This window comes from Pan paniscus, chromosome 21 (genome assembly GCF_029289425.2).
Source record: "Pan paniscus chromosome 21, NHGRI_mPanPan1-v2.0_pri, whole genome shotgun sequence".
NCBI lineage: Eukaryota > Metazoa > Chordata > Mammalia > Primates > Hominidae > Pan > Pan paniscus.
The window spans coordinates 69,086,310-69,099,602 of record NC_073270.2 but is presented as its reverse complement, the minus strand read 5'-3'; the positions used below and the strand labels follow the sequence as shown (position 1 = coordinate 69,099,602).

Genomic DNA, 13,293 nt, shown 5'->3' with positions numbered 1-13,293 from the left:
CCTCAGGTACCACACGGGAGCCACAGCGTCCCCCCAACCCTTTGCCCAAAGCAGCCGGGGGGGCTGCAGCCTGTGTGGGTGACCCCGCCCCTCACCTGGGCCCTGCCGCGGGCTCCCACCCTGGAGCCTCTGGCAGATGAGACGGCTGAGCAGGCCAGCCAGTGTGCCAAGCTGCAGGAAGTCCAGCACGCTGTGGACGGTGATGTCCCTCGGCGGGGACGCCAGGAGCCTCAGCTCAGCCTCATCGGCGTTCTTCACACCTGCTCGTGAGGAGGGAAGTGGGGTTGGCCTGCACCGGGGTCACCCGGCGGGGCCACCTGCAGTGGGGGTCTCCATGGAGACTGGGTCAGGAGCAAAGAGGCCTATGGGCTGTACTCGGCCCACCTGCCACCCACATTCTGGGCCAGGCGCTCCCGAGGGGTTGGGGGCATCAAGGAAGGGTCTGTGCTCCCGGGACTCCTGCCTCGAAATCTGGGGTTTCCTCCCCACAGGACAGAGTTGATTCGCCTGTGAGTCCCAGGCCCTGGAGGATGCCAGGAAGCTCCTTGCCAGGGCACAGCAGGCGGGAGTCACCAGGCACAGGGATGGTGGCCAGAGGGGGCAGCTGGAGCTGCTCAGTGAATATCTCACCAGGGAAGTTCACGCCACAGGGGGAGGGTTGGGGGGGTTCCACGGAAGGCACCCAACACCAGGCGATTGGAAAGGAGCAGCCCGCCTGTGCCATCGCCTCTGAGTGCCAGGCGGTGCCTGGCTCTGCGTGCAGCTCCGTGCCGCAGATGTGGAAGCTGGGGCTCAGGGACCAGGTGCCCAATGCAAGCTCCCTGCTGCGACCCTAAACCCACCCGGCGGTGAGACTCCAGGGCCAGGGGAGCCGCATGGTGCTCACCCACAGCGAAGACGTTCACGCCCAGGTCCTTGAGGACACGGGCAGCAGTGTGCACATCGTCCTGGGACTTGCCGTCCGTCACCAGAATCACCACCTTGGCTGCCTCTGGACGGAGGCCAGCCACCGGCTGCAGGTTCTGCCCCAGCACGTGGGTCAGGGCAAGGCCTTGGGAGCAGCAGGAATAAAGTGACAGGCAGCTGCCAGCATCCCCTCCTGGTGCTCGGCTGGCAGCAACCGGACAGCAGAGATGCTCCTCTCCTTCCCTTGTGGGGTATCAGGAGGCCCCGCAGCAGCCCAAGGGAGCAGGGAGGGTCTGCCTGTTGAAGGGCCCCAAGTTCCCCAGCCAGACCCTACCTGCAAGGTGAGCACCCCGACTGGGCCGGGTGTGGACCCAGCCAGAGCTGCTAATGTGGAACAGAGGAGCCACGCGCTGGACACAGGCCCTCGTTTTCATCAAAGGTAAACAAGGGGGTGACTCTGCCCTCTATAAAGGTGTGAACAGGGCTCAGGTCCACACCACTGGGAGCTCGATTTACACACAAGCTTTCGGGATCTGGGAGGGCGGCAGAAGGAGGTCCGCCCTCAGGACGGAGGGAGGGGCAGGCCTGGGCCGTACCTGTGAACGTGTTCCCCCCCTTGTAGCGGAGGCGGCGCACAGCTGCCAGCACCTGTTCCTTGGTGCTGAGGGAGTTCAGGTCCCACTCAGTCTGAGCATCCCCACTGTACTGAGTCAGGCCTGGGGAGCAGGGGCATGGCCACGGACTGAGTTTCCAATGCTGAGATGCCCAGGGAGCTTGGCACAAGGCCACACCTGAGAGCTGCACGTGCCTCTGTGGGGTCACCTGGCCACAGTAGCCAGTACCCAGGGAGAGGACGCTTGCAGAGCCAGGGCCTCCACATGGAGGGGTCCCCAGAACACCCCATGTGGAGCAGGCGTCCCACCCCACAAGGTGAGAGCCCTGGCTGGTACGGGGACCCCCACAGGTCACAGCCTCCTCTGGCAGAGCTGTGGGGACCACACCCGGGTGGGGCAGGAGGCGGGCCGGGCCAGCACCCACCTACTTGGACCTTATCCGGCCCGATTTCAAAGGGTGCGATGACGCTGGCCAGGAAGTCCTTGACCTGCTGGAAGTGACTGTGGCCAATGCTCCAGGACCCGTCCACCAGGAAGACCATGTCAGCAGGCACGGGGGGCAGGCAGCGGAACTGGGGGCCGGCTGGGGGGGTGGGAGCGGGTCAGGTGCTAGGTGAGGCCCATCCCTGGTCCAAGACCCCCAAACTGCTCCGGGCCTGGCCTCAGCCCCCATATCACCTACCCCGGGGCTCCAGCCACAAGAGTGAGGCAGGCTGGGCCAGGTTTCAGGGGAAAGGACTCCAAGGCCCTCAGACCTCACCGGACTAGACAGCCCCACACCGGCACGGCTGCACAGTCCAGCCACCGCTAATGTGAGGCAGCCTGGTGCTCGGGCACCTCTGCCCTCCACGGCTGCATGCAGCTGCCCGCCCAGACATCAGGCCCAGAAGCCCACCGGGTGCAAACCGGGCAAGGAGGGGAGGGTGGGCACCACAGAGAGCCCCAGCAGAGCCGCCGTGAGCACCGCAGGGCGGCACTGTGGAGGCAAAGCCCCCATCCCCGGTCTGGCGCTCCCTGGGGTTTTGCAGGGGCAGTGCCTGGTGAGGCGGGCCCCAGAGCCAGGGCCAGACCCCCGGGGAGATGCCTGAACGAGGCCAGCAGCCATCACGGTGGAGCCCCTCGTGGGGCGACCGAAGAGGCCCAGCTGCCCTGAGGCCTGCATGGGTGGGGACACTCCCCTAGGGGAGCCCAAGTCCAGGGGACCCAGCAGAGCCCAGCACCCTGAGGGGAGGACAGCAGCGGACCCGAGGACCCTCTGGAGGGGATATGCCCAAGTCTGGGGAGAACATTTCCCTCAGTTCCAAGTCTGACGGGGGAGGTAGAATCCTGCTTCTGAGGACCCCAATCTGATGGAGGAGACAAAGCCAGGCCCTCCCAGTTCTATGGGGAAGCCCAGCCCCGCCTACGGGGGCCTTATGGGCAGACACAGTGCACTGCCCCCGTCTGTGCCCACCCCTTACCTGGCTTCTCTTCTGTCCTGGTGTGGTTCTACCTCTCCACGCCTGGGGCCGGCTGGGCAGGGCCCTCCCTCCGGGGCCCCCGGACCAGCTCTGCTCCTGATCCCACTCCTGGGGGAGCATGACCCACCCCTCTCACCACCCCCTAGACCCAGGCTGGAGGTTCCCAAAGGGGTCAGAGGTAGTGGGACAACCTGCTCCCAGTGGCCTGGCTTGAGTGAACCTGGGAACATGGCAACCTTAAGTTAAAGCCAGAGACAGTGTGGTCAGACACGAGGAAGAACTTCCCGGCCTCGTGGTCAGAGATTGTGTGGTCAGACACAAGGAAGAACTTCCTGGCCTCATGGTGGGAAATGTGGGAAACCAAAGGTCACTCCCTCCCCGGAGACTTACTCTCTCTCCACTCTGACCCACCAGGAGTGGGCGGATCCTGGCTTGGTGTGAAGGCAACTTGGGGCTCAGAAGCCTGCTCAGGGTCTGGGCTCCCCATGTGGGAGGGGGTGGGCTCCGGGGCTCCAGAGCCGAGGGGCCTCTGGCTGCTTCTGTCCAGGGAGCTACTCTTCAGATCCTCAACTGCAGGGAGACACAAAGAGCCATCAGGGTGGGAGTGGAGGGCCTGGTCCACTGGGGCAGCTGCACATACACCCCTTCAAGGGCGCATCTGTGGGTGCTGAGGGCGCAGGAGCCTGGGAGGCATGCAAAGATGTCAGGGGCAAGGCAGCCTTGCTGGTGAGTCAGGACTTGAATCTGCCCCTAGCACAGCCCAGAACTGCTTCACACACACCAACCCCTGGGGCTGGAACGCAGCCTGGAGGAGGGTGGGACCCCGGCCCGGAGGAGGGTGGGACTCAGCTGGAGGACAGTGGGACCCCAGCCCAGAGGAGGGTGGGACCCGGCCTGGAGGAGGGGGTACCCAGCTGGCAGACGGTGGACTTACTCACAAACTCCCTCCGAGCTAGCAGGAAGCGCCCAGAGCCAGTGAGCTCGAAGATCTGCAAGGTGTAGCCCTTGGAGGGGCTCAGGCCCCCCACTGTGGCCTTAGGGGTCTTGGTGGTCAGTATCACCTCCTGTTCCGAGTCCCCTGGGTAGGGGTGGGGAGAGCTTTAGAGGCCAAGGTGGGCACACGTGTGTGTATCTGTCACGGCGGGGAGTGAAACCCTCTTGGCTCCTCCTCCCCACCCCAGCTGCTCCCCTTGAAGCCAGGGAGACAGAAAGGGAGAGGGTCTGATGGAAGGGACGTGGGCTCCTGGGTAATAATGTGACAGAGAATGGGGGTCTTGGGGCAGTGAAAAGAAGATGTCACTTACTAAACCCCCCTAGAGGAATCCGTCGCATGGTGAGGTGAGAACCCATCCACCCTCAGAGATACTGTCAAGGTATGAAGACAGGGCTGCCCAGGGAGGGGATGACGACCCGAGGGGCCAGGTACAAGAAGGAAGAGTCCGGGCCAGGGCCCTGCCCACTCCCACAGGCTCCTACCCTATGGGCTGCACGGACCGACCAGCTGCAAGTATTTTCTGCTGTGTGACTCCATGATTCTAAAGTTAGGTCTGGATTTCAAGTGTGAAAAGCAAACAAATGATTCCAAAGGGGACACTGCCATATTCTCAGAGGAAAGAGTAAGAAGAAATGGCCTTGAAAGAGCACTCAGGAGGCAGCAGTCAGACCTGGAGAGGCACTGTGGGCACTGGGTGATTCTCTGGGTCTCAAGTGCTAAGACAAGGGAGAAAAGGGCAAGAAATCCACACGTGCACACCTGGAGGGAGGAAGGGAGGGAGGAACCCACACCTGCACACCTGGAGGGAGGAAGGGAGGGAGGAACCCACACCTGCGCACCTGCAGGGAGAAGAGGAGGGAGGAACCCACACCTGCACACCTGGAGGGAGGAAGGGAGGGAGGAACCCACACGTGCACACCTGGAGGGAGAAGAGGAGGGAGGAACCCACACCTGCACACCTGGAGGGAGGAAGGGAGGGAGGAACCCACACCTGCGCACCTGGAGGGAGGAAGGGAGGGAGGAACCCACACTGGCACACCTGGAGGGAGGAAGGGAGGGAGGAACCCACACCTGCACACCTGGAGGGAGAAGAGGAGGGAGGAACCCACACCTGCACACCTGGAGGGAGGAAGGGAGGGAGGAACCCACACCTGCACACCTGCAGGGAGAAGAGGAGGGAGGAACCCACACCTGCACACCTGGAGGGAGGAAGGGAGGGAGGAACCCACATCTGCGCACCTGGAGGAAGGAAGGGAGGGAGGAACCCACATCTGCGCACCTGGAGGGAGGAAGGGAGGGAGGAACCCACATCTGTGCACCTGGAGGGAGGAAGGGAGGGAGGAACCCACACGTGCACACCTGGAGGGAGGAAGGGAGGGAGGAACCCACACCTGCACACCTGGAGGGAGGAAGGGAGGGAGGAACCCACACCTGCGCACCTGCAGGGAGAAGAGGAGGGAGGAACCCACACCTGCACACCTGGAGGGAGGAAGGGAGGGAGGAACCCACACGTGCACACCTGGAGGGAGGAAGGGAGGGAGGAACCCACACCTGCACACCTGGAGGGAGAAGAGGAGGGAGGAACCCACACCTGCACACCTGGAGGGAGAAGAGGAGGGAGGAGCCCACACCTGCACACCTGGAGGGAGGAAGAGAGGGAGGAACCCACACTGGCACACCTGGAGGGAGGAAGGGAGGGAGGAACCCACACCTGCGCACCGCAGGGAGAAGAGGAGGGAGGAACCCACACCTGCACACCTGGAGGGAGGAAGGGAGGGAGGAGCCAGCACCTGCACACCTGGAGGGAGGGAGGGAGGAAGGGAGGGAGGAACCCACACCTGCACGCCTGGAAAGAAAAGGGACACCATCCTCCCTGTGCAGTGAGTGGCTCCCCACAGCCCTACCCAGCCCCGCGCCAGGGAGTGACCAGCCAGGGAGGACACTCTGTTCTCGGCTGAGCAAATGGGAGGCAGGGGTGTTGTCATTACCATCAACAGCTAACTGTTATTGAGTTTTCACTGTGTGCCTGGCAGTATCCTAAGCATTTCACAGGTATCAAGCCTCATAATCTTCACAACTCCATTACACCCATTTTAGAGATAGGAAAACTGAGGCACAAAGGACCAATCACACAGCTACTCCGCAGTAGAAGTGGGATAGAAGCCCAGGTCTGTCATATTCCCAAGGCTTCCTGCACAAACACGTGATTAACAAGCAATGACAATAATGAAAAAGTTTTATGACATTTAATATAAATATAGAATTTTAAAAGCCGGACATGCCTCTAATCCCATCTACTTGGGAGGCTGAGGTGGGAGAATCACTTGAGCCCAGGAGTTTGAGTCCAGCCTGGGCAGTATAGTGAGACCCCATTTCAAAAATCAATAAATAAACACAAGTACTTGAAAATGGGATAAATATTATTGTGATGTTCTAAGGTCCTAGCGTTGCCTGGGGACAGCTGAGACAACCATTATGTATATCATATGCTGATAAATCAAGGCTGCATGTTGCGGTCACTAGTGTGGTTACTTGAAGGGTAAAAGAATATACAATCACCAAGTTGATGGCATCAGGGAATAATCACCCCATACCTACTGAACAATCTTAACTTCACAAGACACACCAGACATTATGTACCGCCAGCTGTGGTAACGCAGGAGTCACACAGCACCACTGATAAAGAATTCTTGTTAACAAATATAATCAAATTTGAGTCTGACCAAACTTCCAGGATGTAACTGCCAGTCTATGGGAGACAGGGTGGAGAGACGAAGGAGCGAGCTAAACGGCTCCCCAAAGATGCCACTGGCAAGAGAAGAAAGTGGGAAGTTCGACAGAACAATCTTGTTTCTTCTTCTACAAATAAATATCAAGGAAAAGGGAGAGGGGGAAACTGCTTTAGATTAAAAATTGCTTAAGACACAGGAACCAAACACAGTGTGTAGACTCTGTTCACACCCCAATTCAGACAAATCAATTGTAAAAGACATGCATCAAGACCAGGCGCGGTGACTCATGCCTGGAATCCCAGCACTTTGGGAGGCGGAGGCAGGTGGATCACCTGAGGTCAGGAGTTCGAGACCAGCCTGGCCAACACGGTGAAACCCCGTCTCTACTAAAAGTACAAAAATTAGCTGGGCATGGTGGCACGTGCCTGTAATCCCAGCTACTCGGGAGGCTGAGGCAGGAGAACTGCTTGAACCTGAAAGCAGGAGGCTTCAGTGAGCCAAGATCATGCCACTGCACTCCAGCCTGAGTGACAGAGTGAGACTCCATCTCAATAATTAATTAATTAATAAAAGACATGCATCAAGTTAGAAAACTCTACACAACTAAATATTCCATGATAGTACTGAAACATTTTAAATTTGGGAGCTGCTCATGGTATTGGGGTTATGATTGAGTCTTTTAGAGAAACATATTGAAATATTTATAGACAGGATTATATAATGCCTGGGATTTGCTTTAAGATAATATAGAATGTAAAGGGGGGTTGAGGAGAGGGACATAAAACAATATTGGCCACACGCTGATAATTGCTGAAAGCTACATCATGAAAACATGAGGTTTCATTATACTATGGTCTCTTCTTTTGCCTGTGTTTAAATTTTTCCATTGAAAAATCAGTTCAAACAAAGACAAGAAAGCAGAGAATAAAAACTTATAACAAGTGTAATAAAAAGGGAAGATTATAGATATAAACTCAAATGTATCATTAATTTCATTAAATATAAATGGAAAAAATCTTTTAATAAAAAGACAAAGACTGTCACACTGGATGAAAACAATACCCAATTATATGCTGCTTAGAAGACACATCTAAAATGAAAGGCTGGAGAAAGATTAACAGTAAAAGAAGGGGAAAGGAGATTTAATGCAAACACTACCTGGTGAAGCAATAGTACCATCACAACAAGTAAGATGTAAGGAAAAAAACAGCACTAGAGAGATAATGAAGAGCATTTCAAAATGAAAAAGGGTCAACCTACCAGGAAGATACAATCATTCTAAGTTTGTATGTACCCAATAACAGAGCCTCATGCATAAAGCAAAGAACAGTAAGACAACCACAAGAAAGACACATCTACAATTAGAATGGAGATTTGAAATACTTTTTTCAGTAACAGCATACGTAGACCCCAAACATAGTAACTATATAAAAAATCTGAAAAATAAGGTAAATGACTTAATTAGAACATTAGAAAACTCTACCCAACAACTGCAAATTGCATATATTTTCAAAGTCACATGGAACATTGACCAAAATTGATCATATGCTGGACCATAAAGCGAGGTACTTTTTTTTTGAGACGGAGTCTTGCTCTGTCACCCAGACTGGAGTGCAGTGGTGCCATCTCGGCTCACTGCAACCTCCACCTCCCAGGTTCAAGCGATTCTCCTGCCTCAGCCTCCTGAGTAGCTGGGATTACAGGTGTGTGCCACCACGCCCAGCTAATTTTTGTATGTGTAGTAGAGACGGGGTTTTGCCATGTTGGACAGGGTGGTCTCAAACTCCTGTCCTCAAGTGATCTGCCCACCTTGGCCTCCCAAAGAGCTGGGATTATAGGTGTGAGCCACCGCGCCCGGCCAGCAAGGTACTTTCCAAAGGACTGAAAGCATATTGTACATTTCTGGCCACAATGCAATGAAGGAAGAAATCCAAAACAAAAAATAAGTAGAAAATCCCCCATGTTTTAAAACTGAGAAACACACTTCTAAGTAGCCTATGGGTCAAATAAAAATATCGTAACAAAAATTAGATATTTTTACCTGAATGATAATGAAAATTCTACATATCAAAATGCAACTATAGCTACTGCTTAGAAGAAAATTCAATAGTTTTAATTTCAAATCTTGTAAAAGGGCAGAAAATGAATGAACTTAAGCATCCATCTTAAGTTAGAGCAGAAAATTAAACACAGAGTAAAAGAAATAGAAACAACAATAAAAAATAAACAAAATCAACGACAGACCAACCAAGCCAAAATGTGTTTTATTAAAAGACTAATAAAGTAAATAAACTTCCAGACTGCCTTTTGAAAGCAGAGAGAAGATTCAATCAATAACGGGAATGAAAAGGGTGCTATAACTATAGAGTCTATGGGGTAATATGAAAAACATTATGCCAACTAATCAGGAAATTGATATAAAATACAAATTCCTATTTAAAAAACTAACTTACCAAAACTGACCAAAAAAATTAGAAAATCTGAGTAGTCCTATGTCTGTTAAGGAAATTGAATCAATTATATGAAGTATTTACACACACACACACACACCCCACAAGCCCAGAAGTCAGTACCAGTGAATTCTAGCAAACATTTAAGGAAAAAAATACCACCAACATTACACAAACTCTTCCAGAAAACACAATAAGAGAAATCCTTCCCCACCTCATCTTATGAGGTATAAAGCTGATACCAAACTTTAAAAGGACTTTATAAGAAAGGGTAGTTATTGGCCAATATTCCCTCATGAATATAAGTATAAAAATCTTAGATGAAATATTTGCAAATTGATTTAATAATATATAAAAGGGGACAGGCCAGGTACAGTGGCTCACCCCTGTAATCCCAGCGCTTTGGGAGGTCAAGGTGAGAAGACTGCTTGAGGCCAGGAGATGGAGGCTGCAGTGAGCTATGACTGTGCCACTGCACTGTGCACTCCAGCCTGGGTGACAGAGAGAGACCCTGTCTCTTAAGGTATACATATATATACACACACACACACACACACGTATATATATATATACACACACACGTATATATATACACACACACGTATATATATATACACACACACGTATATATGTATACACACGTATATATACGTATATATGTATATATTATGTTTATATTTTAAAAATCAATCACTGTAGTTTACTACATTAATCAAATAAAGGAGAAAATAACCACCTCACTGAAGAAAAAGTTTGGAAAAAATAATGCATTCTCTTGACAAAAACTCAGCCTAAGTAGGAACAGCACAGGACTGAACCTGATAAGGTCCATCTATCTGGAAAAGGCAAAACAGAAAACAGCTCAGTGGTCACGGGCACTGGGCTAAGGGCTGACCTTGGGGTAACAGAACTGTTCTCTACATCAATTGTGATAGTGGCTACAGGATTGAATTCATGTGATAAATACAAATCACAGACCTCTTCTCAAAAGGGTGAATATTTCTGCACGTAAATTACAGCTCAACAAAGAAACACAGGATACCACTGAACACCCACCAGAGTAGCTCCAGTCAGGCTGCCAAGCGTTGGTTGCCAAGGGTGTCATGCAATGGAAGCAATCATACAGTGTCGACGGGAGTATACACTGGCACGACCCCTTTGGAAAATAGTTCAACATTTTCTACTAACGTTGAAACTGTGCACACACTGTGGCACTTCCACTCCTGGGTTTACACCCAGAACAGGCGCACGGACACCAGAAACACATGCGGGATCCCTCACACGGCGTCTACACAACAGCCAACCTGGACACAAGCCACACGTCCATCAATAGCAGAAGAGATCACACAGGGGAATACTATACAGCAAAGAAAATGGATGGCTGTTACACACCACAGGGCAAACCTCACAAAATGCCCACCAAAGACACAGACATGAGGGAGTCGCCACAGTGTGATTCCACTTAGAGAATGTTCTGAAACAGGCAAACTAGTCCATGCTGTTGGAGGCGGCCGTCCAGGGAGCAGGGGAGGGTGGACGTTGGCAAGGGCACCGGGGCACCCGGGACGGTCGTTTTCCACCCCAGGAGGGGTTTGAGTTGGCCACCCCACAGTGCTGATTCATACAGTTAGCATTTATGCCCGTGTGCTTTTCCATCTGAGTTTTGAAAAGCTTTAAAATTAGCACCCATTGTCAGGTTAGGACTGTTCCTGCTCTAGGAACAGGGTTCCCTGAAAAGGTGTCCTCAAGGCCCTGCTCCTGTAAACAAGGATTAACGCGTGGGGAGCAGGTGCTTCTGGGGTTCGCTGTGCAGAGTCCAGGCTGTTCTGAATGCCCCTGACGCATTGTGACTTGTTCTGAGGAGGGAGTCGTTTCTTTAAAAAATATGGACCGGGCATGGTGGTTCACGCCTGTAATCCCAGCACTGTGAGGGGGTGAGGGGGGCGGATCTCCTGAGCCCAGTTCAAGACCAGCCTGGGCAACATGGTGAAACCTCTTCTCCACAAAAAATACAAAAATTAGCCAGGAGTGGTGGCACACACCTGTACTCCCAGCTACACAGGAGGCTGAGGTGGGAGGATCTCCTGAGCTCGGGAGATTGAGGCTGCAGGGAGCTGTGATCGCACCACTGCACTCCAGTCTGGGCAACACAGCAAGACCCTGCCTTTAAAAAAAATTAAAAATTGAAATTAAAAATCAAAAAAATTAAACGTATGTACTGAATGCCTTCTGCAGGGGCTGCGTGCCAGGGACAGAGGAGCCCCATTCCCTCTTCCATGTCATATGTGACGGGGAAAAGGAATGTGGGGACAGCAGAGACCAAGGCCAGAGAGGTGCTGACACTAAGGGGCTGGTGGGAGGGATGCTGTGGGCCTGAGTGGTGGCTGCGGCCACCACACTGACTGTCCTCAGCACGTGCTGATGGGGAAGGGGGCCTGGGAGGGCGCAGGTCCTCACCTGCCATGGGCTTCACCTGCACCAGGTAGCCGAGGCCGCTCCCCTCCGACTCTCTCCACTTCATCTGCAGCCGGTCCTCAGGCAGCACAGACAGCCTCAGGAGGCCACTTGCTACAGAAACAGGACATAGTGGTCAGGACTGACCTGGCCTCCCCATCCACCTCATCAGCTGTGGGGGGTACAGGCATCCTGCCCTCAGCATTTGGGAGGAACACAGTCCTATCCCGGGGAACCCCGAAGAGACAGAAGCCCACCCAGGGTGTCTGAGGCGGACTCAGCCCCACTTGGGGATACGAGGCCTCGCCTGGGCGCTGAGGAGAACCCGGCCCTCCCCGGGGTCCACAGTCACAGGGCCACTCCGGTAGCTTTGGTGAGAGGGAGTCCAGTCCCACCCAGGGAGGCCCCAGCCTGGCTCTCCGGGGGTCCTCCCACCAGGAAGAGGCTCAGGCCCATGTCTGGGAGGACAGCAACCACTCCACTGATGATCGGAGGCCCCGAGCCAACACAGCAGCTGGCAACCTGCCCAGGGCCCTGAGCTGAGTCCCCTGAGCTGGGTCCCCTGAGCTGGGGCCCCTGGGCTGAGTCCCCGGGCTGGGTCCCCTGAGCTAAGTCCCCTGGGCTGGGGCCCCTGGGCTGAGTCCCCTGGGCTGGGTCCCCTGAGCTGAGTCCCCTGAGCTGGGTCCCCTGGGCTGGGTCCCCTGAGCTGAGTCCCCTGAGCTGGGGCCCCTGGGCTGAGTCCCCTGGGCTGGGTCCCCAGGACAAGTGGCCATGCAGCTGCAGACCCCTAGCTGCCAAGGTCACTGCCAGGTGCACGTGCCACCTCAGTGGGGAGTGTGGGTGCAGAATCCCACACTGGAAGTGTGTGCACATTGGCACGTGTGTGCATGTTGGTACATGTGTGAGTCCGTGCCCCCAAGACGAGGCTGCCTCCCGCAATGGGGGATGGGTGTCCAGGCCATCTGAGAGCAGGAGGGGGCGGCAGGGGCCTGGCCAACCTCCCAGGGCTCTGGAGAGGGTTGGTGCCCCCTGAAAGCTTCCGGGGCTCTGCAGTAGGGACAGCTATTTTTGGAAAATGGGGACAGAGATGGGCTTCTTTGGGCTGCCCCCTGGAAAGCTGGGGCTCGGGGGGAAGAGCAGGGGCTGGGGGGCACTGGGGCAGACACAATGACCCATTCAGAGCAGGCGGCAGCTGGGCCGGGTCTCCGGATGGGGCTGAAAGGCAGGAATGTGTGGGGGATGAGGAGGGGGCTCTGAAGGCCAGCTGTGAGCAGGGCCCCTCCCGCAGCCCCTGCTTGTGAAGAGCCTTCTGTTGCTCCACTCTGCCTGAGAACGTCAGGGACCCCTTCCCCAGCTCCCTGCTGGAGGACAGCACTGTTGGGGCCTGAGCAGGGCACTGGGCAGACAGCGGCTGGTGGGAAGGGCCCCACCCAGGACCATGCTCCCCTCCCTGGACTGTGGCCGCACCCAGCCTGGGCCATCCTGGGAAGGGCTGCCCCAGCGTGTGGGCTCCCACCCGTCCTGAGCTGGACTCAGTGCCCCCAGCCCACCTGGCTGTCCTCAGGGGCTCAATGGCCCCCGAAAGGCCCTTGTGAGGGGTGGCCCCATCATGCTGAATCCTGAACTAGATAGAACTAGATTTGCCTTCACCTAAACTCAAGTTGTTTCTGTAGAATCAACTTA

General features: G+C 54.7%; 1 protein-coding gene across 5 annotated transcripts in view; it reads right to left on the bottom strand.

Moving 5' to 3' along the window:
• Positions 1-13,293, bottom strand: part of COL20A1 (collagen type XX alpha 1 chain) — a 38,796-nt gene that overhangs the window by 22,173 nt on the left and 3,330 nt on the right. For all 5 annotated transcript variants that reach the window (XM_055104558.1, XM_055104560.1, XM_055104559.1 and 2 more), the window contains exons 3-9: positions 11,614-11,724; positions 3,915-4,058; positions 3,371-3,550; positions 1,945-2,103; positions 1,503-1,622; positions 887-1,051; positions 96-260 (exon numbers count right to left, since the gene is read on the bottom strand). In XM_055104558.1, the coding sequence (XP_054960533.1) occupies positions 96-260; positions 887-1,051; positions 1,503-1,622; positions 1,945-2,103; positions 3,371-3,550; positions 3,915-4,058; positions 11,614-11,724 (1,044 nt within the window). The remainder of the gene's footprint in view (positions 1-95; positions 261-886; positions 1,052-1,502; positions 1,623-1,944; positions 2,104-3,370; positions 3,551-3,914; positions 4,059-11,613; positions 11,725-13,293) is intronic.